This window comes from Pundamilia nyererei, unplaced genomic scaffold (assembly GCF_000239375.1).
Source record: "Pundamilia nyererei isolate P.nyererei 1_Seehausen unplaced genomic scaffold, PunNye1.0 scaffold00084, whole genome shotgun sequence".
Lineage (NCBI taxonomy): Eukaryota > Metazoa > Chordata > Actinopteri > Cichliformes > Cichlidae > Pundamilia > Pundamilia nyererei.
Genome location: NW_005187485.1, coordinates 1204626 through 1221591, shown reverse-complemented (window position 1 = coordinate 1221591; position 16966 = coordinate 1204626). Strand labels below are relative to the sequence as shown.

The following is a 16966-nucleotide window of genomic DNA, read 5'->3' as shown; positions in this document are numbered from 1 at the left end:
CCTTTTTTGCGCCACGGACCGGTTTATGCCCGACAATATTTTCACGGACCGGCCTTTAAGGTGTCGCGGATAAATGGGAGGGGCTAATAATCGGCTCAGTCATTTTTAATGATCGTTGAAAGCCCAGATCATAATCGTGATTAAAATTCGATTAATTGAGCAGCCCTAAATGTTGTTTGTCTTCACTGTCTGTAACTGCTTGGGGATATTTTTCAGTTAGTCTATTGGCAGTGCAGTTTGTCTTCATTTGTTCATAGTAATTCATGTAATGCATGTTGGAGTGTTTTTTCATTTTTCCAAGAAACATATTGTTAAGTCATTTCTTTCTGTGTGTATTTTTCTCTTCTTCTTCTGTCTTAGTGTTTGATAGAAGCTCATGACAAAGTGGCTGCAAAGTGCTATGAAACATCGCAGACTGCAGTTAACAGTAATTCCATGATGACCAGTTCACTGATGCCAGCTGATGCTGTCAGGATGATTGGCATCCAGAAGAAAGCTGGGGAACCACTGGTGAGTTAGCAAGGCATGGGTAAACACTCCTGTTAAGCTGCAAAGAGTTTTACACATGCCCTTTCACTGACTATCTGTTAGGATGCAGTGACTCAGCCTTACATAGTTAATCATCATCTTTTAGAGGAACCTGACCAACGCATGAAACTGGCCTCCTCTATGATTTATGAAGTGCAGATGTACAGTACTTTATTGACTCTTACTCTCTTTCAGGGGGTGACATTCCGCGTGGTGCGAGGAGAGATGGTGATAGCCCGGATCCTGCACGGAAGCTCAATTGACAGGCAAGGCATGCTGCACACAGGGGACATAATCCGAGAGGTGAATGGTCGAGAGGTCGGCAGCGACCCACATGTGCTCCAGGAGCTGCTGAGGGACTGCAGCGGGAGTATTACACTCAAGGTCCTGCCAAGCTACAAAGACACACCAGCACCTCCACAGGTACAGAAAAAGGAGGTTTCATTTTCTGAATTCACCTGGAGGTGATTGATAATCTTAGTTTAGTTTTTCAGTCCTCACGACCAGCCCTGGATGAGCGGATGAAAATGGGTGGATGGATGTTTAATTAATAAGTTGGATGCAAGATGAATTGCTTTTAATTACATTTTTCTTAGTTTTCTGAGTTTTTCATGTAATATTAAGTTACATTCAGTCATATAAATGCACCTTAATATTTGCTGTTGGTATTTGATTTGATTTGCAATAATATATTCTGAAATTGTGCTCTAATGAATAATATATATTGATTGAGAGCTGAGTGATCTCTGAATACCAGGTTCTTGAAAACTGAGCCCATGGGAATCTATTAATAACACTCCACACACCAAGTAGGACATGCACCACTTTATTCAATGGAGCACACATAGCAGCTGACACTGAGAAGCCTTAGGTAAAATTACATCATAAGGCTATTGGTACTTTGTACTGAGGACGATAAATTATCTACTGTTAGTAAGAGTAAAAATGTTTCTTCCTGTTCACACTTAAGAGTTGTATGTGGTCCAACTCATTCAGGCTTTTGACTTCTGACTGGGAAAGAAGAAGGTTTACTTTCATATTGTATTTCAAAATCAAGAGTCATGAGACATATGTAGTTTTTTTGCAGCTTAATTAAGTGTTGTAATGTCACAGTACAGATTTACACCTCACCTCTGTTAAATTGCAGGTTTATGTGAAGTCACACTTCAACTACAACCCAGCCACAGATAACCTGATCCCTTGTAAAGAGGCGGGTCTGGCCTTCTCCAGAGGAGATGTGATTCATGTAGTCAACAAGGAAGACCCCAATTGGTGGCAGGTGAGTGTGCTCATATTACTGGAAATTTATGGCTGCCACAATATGTAAAACACAAGGATCGCAAAGTAGTTAATACATAATACACTACACACAACCATGAATGTTGGCAACAACGTTGGCCACTTACATAGGTACATCAAAGACTCACTGCAGAACTCTAAAGCCATTGCTGCTCCCCAATGGCGAAAGTGCTGCTTGGTGCGAGTTCTGAGTCAGTTTGTAAGAATCTACAGCTTTCTAAAAGATTAATAACCATCAAATAGTTTTTTTCTTTCTATATATTTAAATTAAGAGTCTGAAGCATCTCTCAACTACTCTAACCCCTGTATAGGCACGGAAAGTTGTTGGTGGAGCCACTGGCCTCATCCCTAGTCAGGTCTTGGAGGAGAAGAGAAAAGCCTTTGTGAGGAGAGACTGGGACACGTCAGGTACAGGTTAGTATGACTCTTTCCAACCGTACCAGCTGCTCTTGTATAGATTTAATGAAGGTTAGATTTCAGCACCAAAATGCGGAGCACTAATACTTTGTGCATTTGACTCAGGGATGCTCTGTGGGACTCTGACTGGAAAGAAAAAAAAGAAAAAAATGATGTACCTCACTACCAAGAATGCAGGTGTGTATTACCTGCAGTTTTAGGGTTTTCGCGCTTAAATATTTACATTTTTTAAAATGGTGACACAGTACTGACTCTGTATCGCCTTCAACAGAGTTTGATCGTTACGAGCTGCAGACCTATGAAGAGGTAGCCAGGATGCCCCCGTTCCAAAGGAAAACGCTGGTTCTGATTGGAGCTCAGGGAGTTGGGAGGCGGAGCCTAAAGAACAGGCTTATTGTCGTGAATCCCCTGAGATATGGAACCACTGTCCCATGTGAGTGCGTGCATGTGTGAGACATAGACCTGAGACCACTGAAATGTTCAGACTTTAGACCCGTCAGGCTGCATGAAATGCCTTTTCTTACCTTCTACATTCAGTTACATCACGCCGTCCCAGAGAAGAGGAGAAAGATGGGCAAAACTACTGTTTCGTTACACGGGAAGAGATGGAGAAGGACATCAAAGAGAGCCGCTATCTGGAGCACGGCGAGTACGATGGCAACCTTTATGGAACCAAGATCGACTCTATCCATGAAGTGGTGGCTGCCGGCCGTACCTGTATCCTAGATGTTAACCCTCAGGTCGGTCAAAGATGCACGCACTCAATATCTGGATCTGCTTTTCCTAAAAGCTTTGGTAGTGACATCACATTTTATGCCCAGGCCCTGAAAGTGTTGAAGACTGCTGAGTTTATGCCGTTTGTGGTATTTATTGCTGCTCCTGAGCTGGACACACTAAGAGCTATGCACAAAGCTGTGGTAGATGCTGGACTTACGACCAAACTACTCACGGTAAGTTTTAAGCCAATGAAACATTCTTAAATACGATGGTGGGATTTTACAGTGGTTGTCACTGTAATGGCTGTGGCTTCCCTTCTATAAATGGGCTTAATCCATTTTCTGTAACAGGAGAATGATTTGAAGAAGACTGTAGACGAGAGCGCCAGGATCCGCCGGGCATACAGCCACTACTTTGACCTGACTATTGTTAATGACAATCTGGACAAAGCCTTTGACAAGCTCCAGGAAGCAGTGGAGCAATTAATCATAGAGCCACAGTGGGTTCCAGTCAGCTGGGTCTACTGATATTTTACCCCCCACTGGAGAGAAGCTGCTGTTGGAGGTGCCAGGCTTAGGATAAAAGGGGATTCAACACTGTGCTGCACACAAAGTAAGTGTTGGACGTCAAGCCTGTGTGAATTTGGTCTCACACAAAGTTGCATCAGAGTCACCTTAACCTGAATTGCCAGATTCCTTTCTAGCACACTATGCAATTCACAACACATAGGAAGTGTACTTATTTATTGGCAAGTATTTTTTAAATGATATTTTTTACTCACATGGATTGGAAGAGTACTGGCACTCGTGTCAGATGCTTTTGAAAGCAAACCCAGTTTTTAATGTTACATCTGTATGTAAGATCAGTTAAGTTGTATTTATTCTACATAAAAATGAGGGCTCGCTCATTGAAAAGAATAATACCTCAGTGTTACAGTTTACAGTGCTTATGCGTCCAGTTTCTCATCTCATTCTGTCACTACAGACTTGTCATTCGTGTAGAATAGTGTCATATATATGAGACCTTTTTTCCTCCTGGAGGCAAACATTTAGCTCCTCAGCCAAACTTAATGAATGGAAAACGATTTGCCAGTCACTGTATGAAGTTGTACAGGAAGAAAACTAATCCTGTAGTGTTTACCTATGGCTCTTTAACTCAAGCACGAAAGATATTACATTAAATACGCTGACTCTGTGTCAGACGTTTGGATCATGTAAATGTTTCTGAGTATTTGTTGCTGTGTTTGTGTTTTCAAAGAAAGACTTTCCACAGGACTCTCAAACAGGGTACTGCACCTCAGTGAACCATCCCTTTTGATGTGATATGTACTAAAATTTAACAGTTTTAAATAAAATTCATATTTACTTATAAAATTATATTTTACAAGATTTCACATAAGATGTATTTTCAGATGTCAAATAAATAACTGGTGTTTTCTAATGATCCGCCGTGTTTTAGGTGTGTTTCTTTAAGCAAACTTGCCGACAAACATGCTACATTCAGGCATATTAAAAATCAAAAGTGTATGTAGTAGCAAATGACACAAAAAGTTTAAATGTACACAAGCCAGGGTGGTGCAGAATGAGGTTTGTGTTACGAGCATCAAAGATCCTGAAGATGGAGCTCATTGGAGAATTAATAATTGATCTGAGAGTAAAAATAACCTGAAATGTTACTGCTATAATATTGTCAAAGAATGTGATCAGTCCACGTTTGAGAAACAGTTATTGCTCAGAACAATTGATTTGAATACAATCTTAGTGATGATGACATAATTATATACTGTTAATAAGATGTTAATAATAAAAAATGATGGTAGTTTGAGAAACAAAGCATGTTTTTTTTTTTTTCCATGAGAATGCCCAACATAATCAGAACCAGGAGCATAATAGATTTGTCTATAGGGATATTGCTGCAAGCTGTGTGCCTGAGATGACCATATTTAGGTTATCGCTTCTTTTTGCGCACTTAGATGTGAATTAAGTTGTAACGACTATATAATCTCACATTCCAAGGAATATGTTCTGCACAGGGAGGCTTCAACCCGGATTCAGACCCGAAACCTCTGCTGGGAAAGGATTGTGCTAAGCACCACACCCATGATAATTTTATAATATGGTTCATAATTTTTTATACAATCAGACAACAGCTCAAAATCATTTTTTATTTGAAGGAAACTGCCAAAGTTACAAAAAAAATTTGATACAATTTTGCATATTTATTCACATAAAAATCAAGTCTGACTATTAATTCATTATTATTATTATTATTTTAAACACATTGAGTAATCACATATGAGTCCAGATCAAGTATTCAGTATTTTTAGAATGACTTCTTGGTCATGTAGCACCCCTTAAAATATTCTATTAAAATAACAAAAAGAATTATTTACATGTTTCCATTTACCTAATTCCACTGTGACACTTGTTTCTGGTGGCTGTAAAGCAGGTTTCAGTTCAAACACCCTGAGCTAATGAGGCAAGACTTCGAATCACGATACACAGGACCAGAGGATTTCCTGGCTGCTTGTTTATTTCTGCCTTCACCATGTCCCCATTTCTCCGCAGGGACACATTACAGGAGGCAAACAGATGTTCGATCTTTCCATAGATGGCCTCTGTCAGTACAGACGACGCTTCGGCGCTCAGAGGCAACTCTCCATTTTTTGATGCACACTGCACCTGGAACAGGTGTTGAGAGATTCATAAGGGGCAGCTAACTTAATGTGTAATGTTTAATTTACAAAGAAACACCTGCTTAACATGTTGTGCCATTTTATAAAAAAGAGAATTTACTAACCAGTAGCTCCAATATCCCCAACACTGCAGGGCTGCAGCACATTTCCAAGGCAGCAAGACAATCATTTGTCATCTCTGAAAGACAAAACAGACGCATGATGAAGGAACCTGCATTAAGTTTTTAGAACTTGCAGTGTGCATGAAGTGGGTATACTAGGTCTCTAGTATATGAAAAGAAATCCACAAGTAATGACTGTAGAGTACAACTTTTCTCACCATCCAATGCACTGATTAAGAGGTGAAGGGCTGTGTGAAGCGATGTGGATCGGCTTTTTTCAGTTGGCTCCTCTTGACTAGACTGCTCTAAAAGATCCAGAATTGCCTGGACATTCTGTTTTTGAGACGCTGTTGTTTTAAAGTCAACTGAGGCAGATCCCTTATCCACGCACATCTGCTCTAGCTGAGACAGAGAAGGAGACAGGTCAGACTTTAACCCCTTAGCAGTCCTACAAATTTACAATTAGTCCCCTAAACCATCCAATGTACCGTGGGCGGTACGTCCGACTGCTAACAGGTTAAACGGAACGGAACTGAATTTCATTATGTCCATTTTCTTTTAGTGAATGTGCAGTGCCAGTGCCTAGACCTCTCCGTCCCTCTTACCACATCCTGAAGTGCACTAATGGTGATCTGATCCTGCAAAAGTTTTGTAATCTGCTGTAGCAGAGCGGACCTGGTGGATGCCGGAAGAGCTGAAAGCAGCTGGAAATGATCGCTCAGTTGGTCTAGTTCTGAAGACAGAAAAATAAGGACAGTTTGTCATTCACTGTCAAAGATAAAACATTTTCCCGGAGCACGTTAAAAAGGTTAACTGAGATTATGATGATGTAAACCACAACAATATGTAGAAGCTAATAAAACACTGCATGTGTATATACATGCTATTTTTAAAAAAAAATGTCAATACACGCATGCATGCTGTGGCCAGTGAATGCAAAACTATTATCTTGGCTTATTCCAAGCAGGTTAAGTCCTGATTCAAAATTCCACCCAATAAAATCATACAGTCAGTACATAACTTCCATAGCAAACTAAAGAGTAAACTGTACTGTATTGTACCCTTTTAATATAGGTCAAAACTGTGTTTACAAATACGTTGAACACCCTTCTGATAAGATGCAGCAAGGTCTCTTATCTTTGAGACCCTTTGACTTGAATACAGCAGAGGTGTGGTGCTGCTGGAGCGCAACACAGAAAAAGCAAATGCCATTTTTTGCCAAAGAGCCAAAGAATCTGCATTAACAAAAGTACACCCATGAAAGTGGATAGTTTACTAATAATGTGCTGATTTATATACAAATATGTAGTTGGTTCATTTCAATAACTACATGCCTAGAGCAGCGCAAATTAGTGGCTGAAAAACGAGCACACCCAATGAAGGAGTATGACGGAGTGAGTGATGTCAGTGTGTAGAGGAACACAAAACCCTTTATAGTCATATCCTGATTCATACTTGTGTTAATGAAAATATTACTGTGGCCATGAAGCTACAAGTAAAGGTAATTTCTTGTAGGCTGTGTGAGGCTGCTGATACTTCTTAAAGTCATTACTACATATTTTAAGATTCTGGCATTAATCAAAAGGAACCTATATGAAAATAACTGTGTGCGCACTGCTGAGAAAAAACATGCAGAGATTTTTTAATTATGTACCGAGCTTTATGTAGAAATGTGACAAAAACCTGAAACCTAGTTCTCATAACATTTCCCCCTCGTTCCTAATAAATGAACGCTCCAACTATCAAAAATCCTCAAACCAAAGTAAGACATGCTTTTTACAGCATTAAATTTAGAGCTAAACTGTATGCCACAAATCCTTGTGAAGTATAATTGTATGTTTCTCCTTAAATTTTGTGCTATCAAGATGAAACTCCTATAAATATGAATAGGCAACAAGGCTAATAATAATAATGGATTGGATTTATATAGCGCTTTTCAAGGCACCCAAAGCGCTTTACAATGCCACTATTCATTCACTCTCACATTCACACCCTGGTGGAGGCAAGCTACGGTTGTAGCCACAGCTGCCCTGGGGCAGACTGACAGAAGCGAGGCTGCCATATCGCGCCATCGGCCCCTCTGGCCAACACCAGTAGGCAAGTAGGGTAAAGTGTCTTGCCCAAGGACACAACGACCAGGACAGAGAGCCCGGGGATCGAACCGGCGACCCGTACAGATACGCTTCCCAACCCCCTGAGCCACGGTCGCCTCAACAAGGCTAGCCACCAAAATATCCGCGTTCACACCTTTCAGCTGTAAAACTAACACTGCACCTCTATATTAAATCCCAACGGTAGACTTTTAATACTAATACTACTACTAATAAAAATAATACTATTAAAAATAATAATAACCTGTATTTTTATAGAGCCCTTTTCAAAGAATCTAAGGCCACAAAAAATTCAAGGCTCTGTTGCAAAGAGTGGACACAGTTAGTTTTACAAGTATTTGTAGGAGCGTCCTTTTTAGAACATAAGGAACACTGTAAAAAAACACAGAGCTGTCAGATATATCCATAACTCTGGCGTTATGGGAAAGAATGGAAAGCAGAGAGAGAAGCTATCCACAGAGGAAAGAGCAGAATGCAATATATAAGAACTGGTCATACAGACTAGCCAATCACATGCTCTCATTTTCAGTCTAACATTTGATCTCGGTTGCTCAGTTATAGTGTAATAATGCATGGAAACTTTCCACTGTGGTGACAAAACCTTAGAAACAAATACTAACCTGATGTGCTCTACAGCTCTGGTGTGCAGGACATTTCTCTGCATGCAATCGTGTGTTTTTTTGCTGGAAAAGGTAAGAAATCTGAGGCGAAAACAGTGATTTACCTTGTTGAAGGCAGCTATTGTCAGATGAATGTGCAGGAGCTCCTGAAATAGACGGCTGGTCTTTCATTCTAGCAGTACCATCAACTTTATCAAAGCCTCCATTGGTGCCTGACAATACACACAGCTCTGTGGAAAATGCACGTGATAGTTCAAGGAGACAGAACATGGATATTTCCAACAATAGCCTAGAACTAATGATGGTGATCCTGCAATTACTAAATATAACTTTGAGTTTATCAGTTCTTGTTAAATTAACATGAAGTAAGACAGTTACTCTACAAATACAATAAATGACTTCTCACCATATTGTCCATCGTGTTTGATCTTTAGTTCTATAAGGCTATAAGCTATTGGAGTGTTGGTAGGAATCTCCATGGTAATGTCACTGTCATTGCCCAAGCTTGCGTTCTCCTTCAATAAAAACTTAAGAAACAGGAACACCGAATCAGAACAAATGGCAACAAAATTCCTCAGTGAGTGTCACAAATATTAATCTGCTTTAAAGAATTATTTAAAGATTCAATATTTTCTTTAAGGTTATAGTGGAATTTAATATAAGATATAGTTTTAACTACAGTACTTTGCAAAGGTCTTGAGTTTTAGGTCCAAGGAGTCACACTTTTTTTGTGATTTTTTTTTTTAAAGTGGTCTTAGGCAACAGTTCTCCAGGCTCTCTGAATGTCTTTTGATAGTTTTTCTTTGGACACTGGCTGCTTTTTCACTCATTTTCATTCCAATCCTTATACCTGACCCTTCAGAGGAATTTTATTTATTTATTTACTTTATTTTTTTTAAGCCACTTAACATTTACAACTGAATCCATCTTTAATTTAAAAAAAAAGCCTTTAATAACTTTGTTACTAACAGCCTGTTAAAGCACATAATCTGTTCCCATTTCTTTGGTTAAATGTAGGAAATATATCAAAGATAACACAATTTGACATACACAGGGTGATACCCAAGAGCTATTAGTGGAAGGCTTGGCACATCTCAGTATGGTGTGCCGTGTCCTTAAAAAAAATCTAAGGAAACTGGACCAGTGGAGGACAAAAAGGACTGGCCTCCTCAGAGCCCGGACATCAACGTTATTGAAGCAGTGTGGGATCATCCTGGCAGAAAACAGAAAAAGAGGCAGCCAACATCCAAGGAAGAGCCTTGAATGTCAAGTCTGTCTGGAGACCTTGGCACAGTACTGTATGTAGCTAGAACATAAACAATAAATTCCCAGTTTTGATTTCTGGAAATGAAGAGGAAAAACCGAGGATAAATGAAGGACCTAAATTCTGAAGAGGAACCACAATGCAACTGTTTCATGCATAGTGGGCAAGATTTATTCCACTTCTTCTTATTCTCTTCTGCTTTCAAAATGTACACGCAAAGCTGGCACACGCAGATCTGAAACTCATCCGGGTAAAAGCAGCACATGTATTGCTCACCTGGCAACAGGACCTATGAATTTTGTATTGTGAACTTAGCTTATTGACTTAATATAGGAATGTATTAGCAACTTTAAAAACTGACCGAACCCTAAATACCAGCAACTATTAGGTCTGATACGAGGTTTGATATTGTACCTTAGTCATCTTGGGGCCACAGGTGCTCAGATTTCCCCCACACTGTCCTCCCTGCTGCACCTCCTCTATGACTGAACAGGGTTGAGTGGTTACAATACGATCCTTTACAATCCCAAATACCCGTCTTTGCTTCTCCTTTGTCTGCTGGATTAGACAGTGGGACATGTCCAGAACCCTAACACAAGAAAAATGTGGTGAGTTTCACCAGGAACATTCTTGGAAACAAAATTTTATTGTGACTTATCCTACATCATCTTTTCTTGCGTTAATATTCAACCGGGCATCGTGTTTTGTGTGAAACTTTACAGCTGGACAAAGATCACTTATGTGATCTTTAACATGCTGATCGTCAGGTGATGTTTAGAGTGTTTGAAACAACTTTACATGTGACACCAGGTACAGATTGTGAACCAACTTGTCTTTTGAGTCTTGCAGCAACTTCTGCATATCAATCTCCTCTTTCTTCAAGCTTCCAAAAGATGACTGGAGTTTGGATGAGTCTTCACCCTGAAGTTTAATGCTGTATTTGGAAAAATTTGCATCCACAGTTCCCTGAATGTTGTCACTAAATGTCCCACTGTATTTGATGAAGTCTGTCTCAACCACAACTGCAAAAGGTAAATAAATATATTAAAAAAAAAAATCTAATTTCTGTGATCTCGGGAGAGTAAACTGTGACACATGCGGCCATTTTCGTGCTGCTTTTGAGGTTTACCTGGCTTTATGGGTGTGTCTCCTGTTAGTATATCATTGAGATTAAAATCAGTGGGAAGATATTTGGACTTTTGCCAGCACCAGAAACGCCTGCGCTTCACCACCACCGTCAGGAGAGCAATGGTGTCATTCAGGCTGGTCACTGGGATCAGGGACCCGTTATCTTCCACCTCCTCCACAAAGTTTCTGGTAGCCAGAGCAAACATCTTTCGGCTGGATAAAGCTTTGAAAGCGAGAGAAGAGAGGGGAGGCGTTTACTACACAGCTACAGAAGACCTCACCCATGTGAGCTCCTCCTTAGGACTAAACACAAATAAACTTCCTACTTCAGCCACTGTACTTATTTCAAGCAAAAACATAGTAGACACCATACAGCTCTTTACATTTAAAACCTCCAGGCTGCACGACAACAATCAAAGCACCGGTTATTATGGAAACCGAAAGTCCATCGGTGCAGCAGTCACTGTAGATAAGACGAAATATGCTAGTTTTTTTTTTTTAATCTGGCTAATTTTCCACCTACCGCTTCCACGGAGTCTTCGCTTTATTGGTGACCTGCAAGAGAAACTCCCCAGTGGTCAGACTTTTACAGGAGTCAGTTCCTCTGTGGTAGCTCAGCTCAGCCTGGTTTCCTGCACTCTTTGTTTTGGACAAAAGGCTCCGCCCTCTGCACGGTAGGAGAGGCCGAAACATATATGGCATATATGGCCTTTCTTCCTGTACGCTTACAATCCAGCTTATCATAATAATAATAATAATAATAATAATAATAATAATAATAATAATAATAATAATAATAATAATAATGTCTCTTCTATATTTGCTTGTACTGGTAAATTGTCAACTGGATTTATGTAGGGACTATATATATATAAAATAAAGAAATAACCTATTTTACAAGTATCTTAATTACACTGCATTGATGTATCTACTGCTCTGCATTATAATTTATTCAGTCCTATTTGACCAGTGACAATATTTTATAGGGGACTTTTGTAAAAACAGATTATCAGTAGTCCGCTTTCATTTGCATTTGTCGCCACCTAGCGGCTGTTTAAGATCACCCAGCAATCTGATGAGCCCATGTTCGCTAGCGTGGATTAACAAACAAAACAAAGAAAAAGAATACAAACAAACTATACTACAGTGAATTATTAGAGTAAAATAAAAATAGAAAACAAAAGAGAATAGGTGGACTCAAGGAGCCCTTTTTCAAAGTCATTTATCATATTGTAGGATGTCAAAAATGCAGACAGGCTCTAAGGATCACTAGCGGTATCTTACTCTTTTCATCAACATGACTCTCACAACATTCCTGCATTCGTTATTTATAAATGATAACCTTTACTTGTTGCACGGCTCCATAATTGCTCATTAACCTTGAACTCTGGTCATTGCTTAGCAGGACGGGCAAAAACAAGCCATAAACACTTTTCGTCAAACACATACGGCTGTTTCTAAAGTGATTGGAACAATTCACTCAACACTTGTGAAACGTAGCCACATATCTACTGTATACTGCAGGATATTCATTGGAAAGTATCATGCACAGGTTTCCATTTAGATGGCACTGAGATTTAACCCATAAAGCCAAGAACATTTTAAAGGGATGAAGTGCAGCCCCGAGCAAAAAATTCTATAATTTAGCAGATGATCTTTTACCAGTCCTTTAAGAGTTGCTACTTCACTTAAGGAATATGTATAGTAAGAAGCAGGGAACTGCTTCACATTCCCAGTAAACCTAGTGTTTATACCCCAATTGCTTTTCATAGCTTCCTAAATGGCATTTTCGTGTGGCATTCCTGACCCATCATGTTTAAAATTAATTGCATTTTTCCTTTATGCACCAAAATTATAATCAGGCTATCTACCTGCCAACTCATCATCTGAGATGAGAGGGAATTATTTCAACTGTCTATTTGCTTTCAGTGTTTTTGAACAAACAATCACAAAAGACTCAACAAAAAAGAAAACAATCAGAAATTTTATTTGAGCTCATGGAGCATAGTTTTTGGACATTTCTTTTCCCTTTTTTTTTGGCCCCAAAGCCCAGGGTCCATATAGACAATGGTGTGCTGAATAAAGTGAAAAAGATATGACTGAGTTTGCTACAGCTGCTCATAGTTGCACAATCATTCACACATTCATAGCGAAAAGCAGTAATTACTCATAACGGACAGAAAAATCACTTCAGTAAGGATTCGGAGATCGCTTGCACAATATTTTGTTAGCAAGATTTCCTTACGAAACATAGACTTTTGTTTTATTTTTTTAAACATCTGGCAGGTACAACAAAATAAATTAAACAAGTTTGAGTACAACCAGTAAGGCATCAGGCAGATGCAGAATAAATATCGGATGTTTACACTGAATCAATGGCGTAGCGAGGCTAGTTTATCTCAGAGGTAGAGAATGTCCATGGTAAGACAACAACCAACATAACCAGTTGATCAGTACATTTTAAGCTAGTGTAGATAAACTATGAAACTCTTCTTCTCATCCTTCATACCAAGGATCTTTCCTTTTCTTAGTTTAAGTGGTTTAGCACAACATAATATGTGGAATGCAGGCAAAAAAATGAAATTGGCCTACTGCAAATTGAGCAACATTCTCATAATATGTTTGCATAAATGTGTTTATACAACTCAGATAAGCACTTGCTATTAAGGCAATAACTCTGATGAACTCCAGTACAGAATGTGGATGGTCAGAATGAGATACAGACATCACCAGAACCAGTCTGGATCACAAATCACAGTAGAGGCTGTGCAGGTCCAAATGTTTGTATGATCTGCAGCACACGGTCACCACAGTGTAGGGAAATCTACATGGGCAAAGCCAGGGTCTTTCCTCAGCTCCCAGTACGTGTTGTTGCTCACCCAGGTATCGTCCTGTGCCTTCCTGTGGAGACAGAAAAGACGCACAACTGCAATTAACACTGTCAACGACAGATTTACAAGTTGTGTAACACCATTAGGAGCGGAGATGTGGTCACTTTTCCATAAGTGACTTTCTAGGTGAGAAAGTTTTAAGCTTAGATACTCAGGGTACCTGAAAAATTTAGGCTGATGTGTTGCATTGTTCTCTTCCAGGACTCTCCGTCTGTCTCTCTGCAGCTGTTCAATCCTCTGCTTATGCTCCTCTGCAGCCTCCAACTTCCCCTCCTCCAGCAGTCTGCCGATGAGACCCAGACACATTCATTATGCAGATGTTTAAAACATTAATCTTCCACATTCAAACATAATCTTCACTCGCGTCTTCTCATTTCGAGTGAACTTTAGGGGTTTTCCTGTTTTTGAATGGCCCTGTCCCAGGGTTATTTCCAACGTGGGCATAAACAGTCTGTATACGTAAAGGCGGTGAGCCTGTTCCACTTTAATTTATAGAAATCTATACATTTTCCTATTATTTATGACAAAATATTGAACAAAAAAAGTAAATAAGCCTACAGTTAAGAGAACTGGTATAATATAAATATAAATTGGCTGCTGATTTTACTTTACCTCTGGATCGTTGTAAGACGGTGGAGCTTGGGCTAAAAAGGAGAATACATAACCACTTATTTGCAGAGCTGGAAGCAGTGCAGCTTCATACTTTGATGGCAAAGTACTGAGAGCTTCGTTTTTTCTCCAGCACCTCGGGGCAGCAGCATTTAGTTTGCAGACTTAAAAAACTTAAAAGATGAGCTAAAATTAGTTTGATTGTGATAGCCTGAAAGGGCGTGCAGTTGCGTACTATTCTTAACGCGAGTGCCTATTTTTGTACTTTTTTGATCACAAGGTGCATTTTTCAGGACGTGACTGAGATCAATGATGGTGTGGTGCTTAGATACTCACTGGCAATGCTTTGGTTTTTAATTCAGCTATGTCTGACAGTCCTCTGGCAGGAAAATTAGATGTTATATCTAAATTCGTTTTTAACCTTTTCCCCCTGTATGTTTCTCACTGACATTTATTAAAATTAAGCTGACGATCACCAGGCTGCGTAAGTGCATGGAAATATACTAATGGGTTTTTAATGTTTTTCACTTTTTTCCTCTTACCTTTGGTCCACTCGTAGTCTCGTGTCTGTAGGTGGTAGCAGCAGTTTCAGGGATGGGTCCAACTCGTTCAGCTCAATTGCAAACTTCGTAAAGCCATAGTACTGCTCATGGTCTACTGGCATTGCATCTATATTGTACACAAGTGACATCAACAGCATGAGAAGCTATAACAGGGAGACGCATTATTGAAGAGGGTTTTTTTTCTACTTAATTTTGAGAGACTTTCATACTTGCTCTCCAGATGCATGTAGCTGAAGGCGGGTCTCCACAGAAAACCGCTTCGTGCCACTTTCCAAAGAGTCGGTGGATAACCTTTCCTTTATTATTTGTGATAGTCCCCTCTATCTCATTTACACTCGAATTCCAGTATTTGGCCTGTTAGAAAAAAAGCAGCGTGTTATAGTGGGTGAGTATGAAAGAATGCACATAGCCCACGACAGTGTCTCTTGCAGTCAGCAGATGTTGCTCTTGCGTCAACCATTTGATCCCCAGTGTGTTTGTGTTGCTGGGCCGGTGTGTTTAACCCTCTCGAGGCAGGCGTTGCCGATTTGCAACAGTTAAAAACTAACAACCTGATTACCCCACATACATATTTTTTTACTCAGAAGTACCACTGCAGGACTTAGTTGTGCATTAGCAAAAAAAATCTTAATTTGAGCCTGAGAGGGTTAATGAGAGATGAGGATGCATAATGTGTTCTGGCATGTCTTGACTTATACTGCACAGCTTCGCGAGGTCTTTCAAGTGACGCAAACTAAAGCAATGAACCTTCTCCTCTTGGCAAATGACTCCATAGTTAAAAAAGGAGAAAAAAAAATCATTTGTTTGTTGGGTTTTGTTGGCATGCAGGTGAAAAACACCATCTGTATAGATGCAAGAGCAACAGTTTGGATAAACACACTTTGTAGATTCCTCCATCAGGTAACGCAGAGGTTATATAAATGACTGTGGCTATGGTAGATAAGTAATGGATAACCTGGACCCCATCTGCACCACTTACTGGGCAGGCAGTGGACCACTTTCTCTAATATCTGTTTCACCTCTGCTGTCGCGAGGACAAATGCAGAACATTTTGTACACCTCATACCTCATACCTGCATTTATCCAATAGATTTTTATAAATTAAGATCCTTATCTTTTATTATATGTAGATTTTGATTGAGTTCATCAATTTTTTATTAAGCGCCCTCCTTCTTTAGTGTACCTTAGTTACGTTTCTTTCCTTTCCATGCTTGTGATATATTTACTCTATTGAGCTTTTCAGTTATTGAGTTATTTTTGCCGTCACATAGTTATTTCTAAACATTTCAGATAAGTAAAGCAAATCTGATCTTATCCATGTCAAGCATTTCCACATTTCCAAGATGTCAGTTTGATCAGTCAAATGTGGGATACATAGAGACCCCAGCTAAAAGCCCCGAAAGCTCTGACAGTTCAACATGGACAGGCAGCTGGTTTTAATGTTGTTGCTGATCAGTCTACAAGCCCCTGAGATTCATAGAGGGACATGTTAATGTGGTAGCCATCATTATGGCTGATTGCTTTTACAGAAAAGCACTCTGGTATGAATATGAAACAAGACTGTCGCCTCACAGTAGTGCACCTTTCATAAACTGATTTGTGACTACAGTATATTCATCCAACATGCTTCCAAAACCAAATTGTTTGGAGAAAAAAACAAAGAAATCCTATTTTCTATTTCAGAAATAATTTACTTTTCGTGGTCCTGCAAAGTAATCTTCAGTGCAGTTCTCTACTTCACTCTAATTGTTACAGATTACTTTGGGGTTTTCAGAAATGTATGCCATTAATGAATAATGCATCTGGTGATGCGACAATGCAATCACACCAAATACAATTTAATCTGCCTTTGTGTTTTAGATGTCGTTTATAAATGTAGCTATGTGGTAAGTTTATTCATGTAATCTTTTTTTAGCTGCTCCGTTTAGGGAGCCACAGCGACTCATCTGCCTCCATCTCCCTCGATCCCTAGCCTCCTCGTCTGACAAACCAACCCTTCACTACATCCATAAATCTTCTCTGT

At 39.5% G+C, this 16966-nt stretch overlaps 3 protein-coding genes across 8 annotated transcripts in view; 1 reads left to right on the top strand and 2 right to left on the bottom strand.

Moving 5' to 3' along the window:
• Nucleotides 1-4404, top strand: part of pals2a (protein associated with LIN7 2, MAGUK p55 family member a) — a 10046-nt gene extending 5642 nt beyond the window's left edge. For 3 of the 4 annotated variants that reach the window (XM_005738486.1, XM_005738484.1, XM_005738485.2), the window contains 9 exons: nucleotides 361-510; nucleotides 724-951; nucleotides 1676-1807; nucleotides 2139-2241; nucleotides 2350-2421; nucleotides 2516-2677; nucleotides 2782-2984; nucleotides 3066-3194; nucleotides 3312-4404. In XM_005738486.1, coding sequence (XP_005738543.1) covers nucleotides 361-510; nucleotides 724-951; nucleotides 1676-1807; nucleotides 2139-2241; nucleotides 2350-2421; nucleotides 2516-2677; nucleotides 2782-2984; nucleotides 3066-3194; nucleotides 3312-3488 — 1356 coding nt within the window. In that variant the 3' untranslated portion in view covers nucleotides 3489-4404. The remainder of the gene's footprint in view (nucleotides 1-360; nucleotides 511-723; nucleotides 952-1675; nucleotides 1808-2138; nucleotides 2242-2349; nucleotides 2422-2515; nucleotides 2678-2781; nucleotides 2985-3065; nucleotides 3195-3311) is intronic. The other variant, XR_311875.1, reaches the window with a different exon arrangement.
• A 742-nt stretch (nucleotides 4405-5146) lies between these two features.
• gsdmeb (gasdermin Eb) lies at nucleotides 5147-11531 on the bottom strand. The gene is made up of 10 exons (XM_005738482.1): nucleotides 11404-11531; nucleotides 10882-11103; nucleotides 10582-10774; nucleotides 10167-10341; nucleotides 8895-9015; nucleotides 8593-8718; nucleotides 6363-6490; nucleotides 5976-6159; nucleotides 5761-5834; nucleotides 5147-5642 (listed from the first exon to the last, which is right to left on the bottom strand). Exons 2-10 carry the CDS (start codon nucleotides 11084-11086, stop codon nucleotides 5418-5420), a joined length of 1431 nt encoding a protein of 476 aa, XP_005738539.1. The 5' UTR covers nucleotides 11087-11103; nucleotides 11404-11531; the 3' UTR covers nucleotides 5147-5417.
• A 1319-nt stretch (nucleotides 11532-12850) lies between these two features.
• The window catches only part of osbpl3b (oxysterol binding protein-like 3b), a 36677-nt gene continuing 32561 nt past the window's right edge, over nucleotides 12851-16966 (bottom strand). For all 3 annotated transcript variants that reach the window (XM_005738479.1, XM_005738481.1, XM_005738480.1), the window contains 4 exons: nucleotides 15153-15297; nucleotides 14923-15049; nucleotides 13932-14054; nucleotides 12851-13781 (listed from right to left, as the gene is read on the bottom strand). In XM_005738479.1, coding sequence (XP_005738536.1) covers nucleotides 13685-13781; nucleotides 13932-14054; nucleotides 14923-15049; nucleotides 15153-15297 — 492 coding nt within the window. In that variant the 3' untranslated portion in view covers nucleotides 12851-13684. The remainder of the gene's footprint in view (nucleotides 13782-13931; nucleotides 14055-14922; nucleotides 15050-15152; nucleotides 15298-16966) is intronic.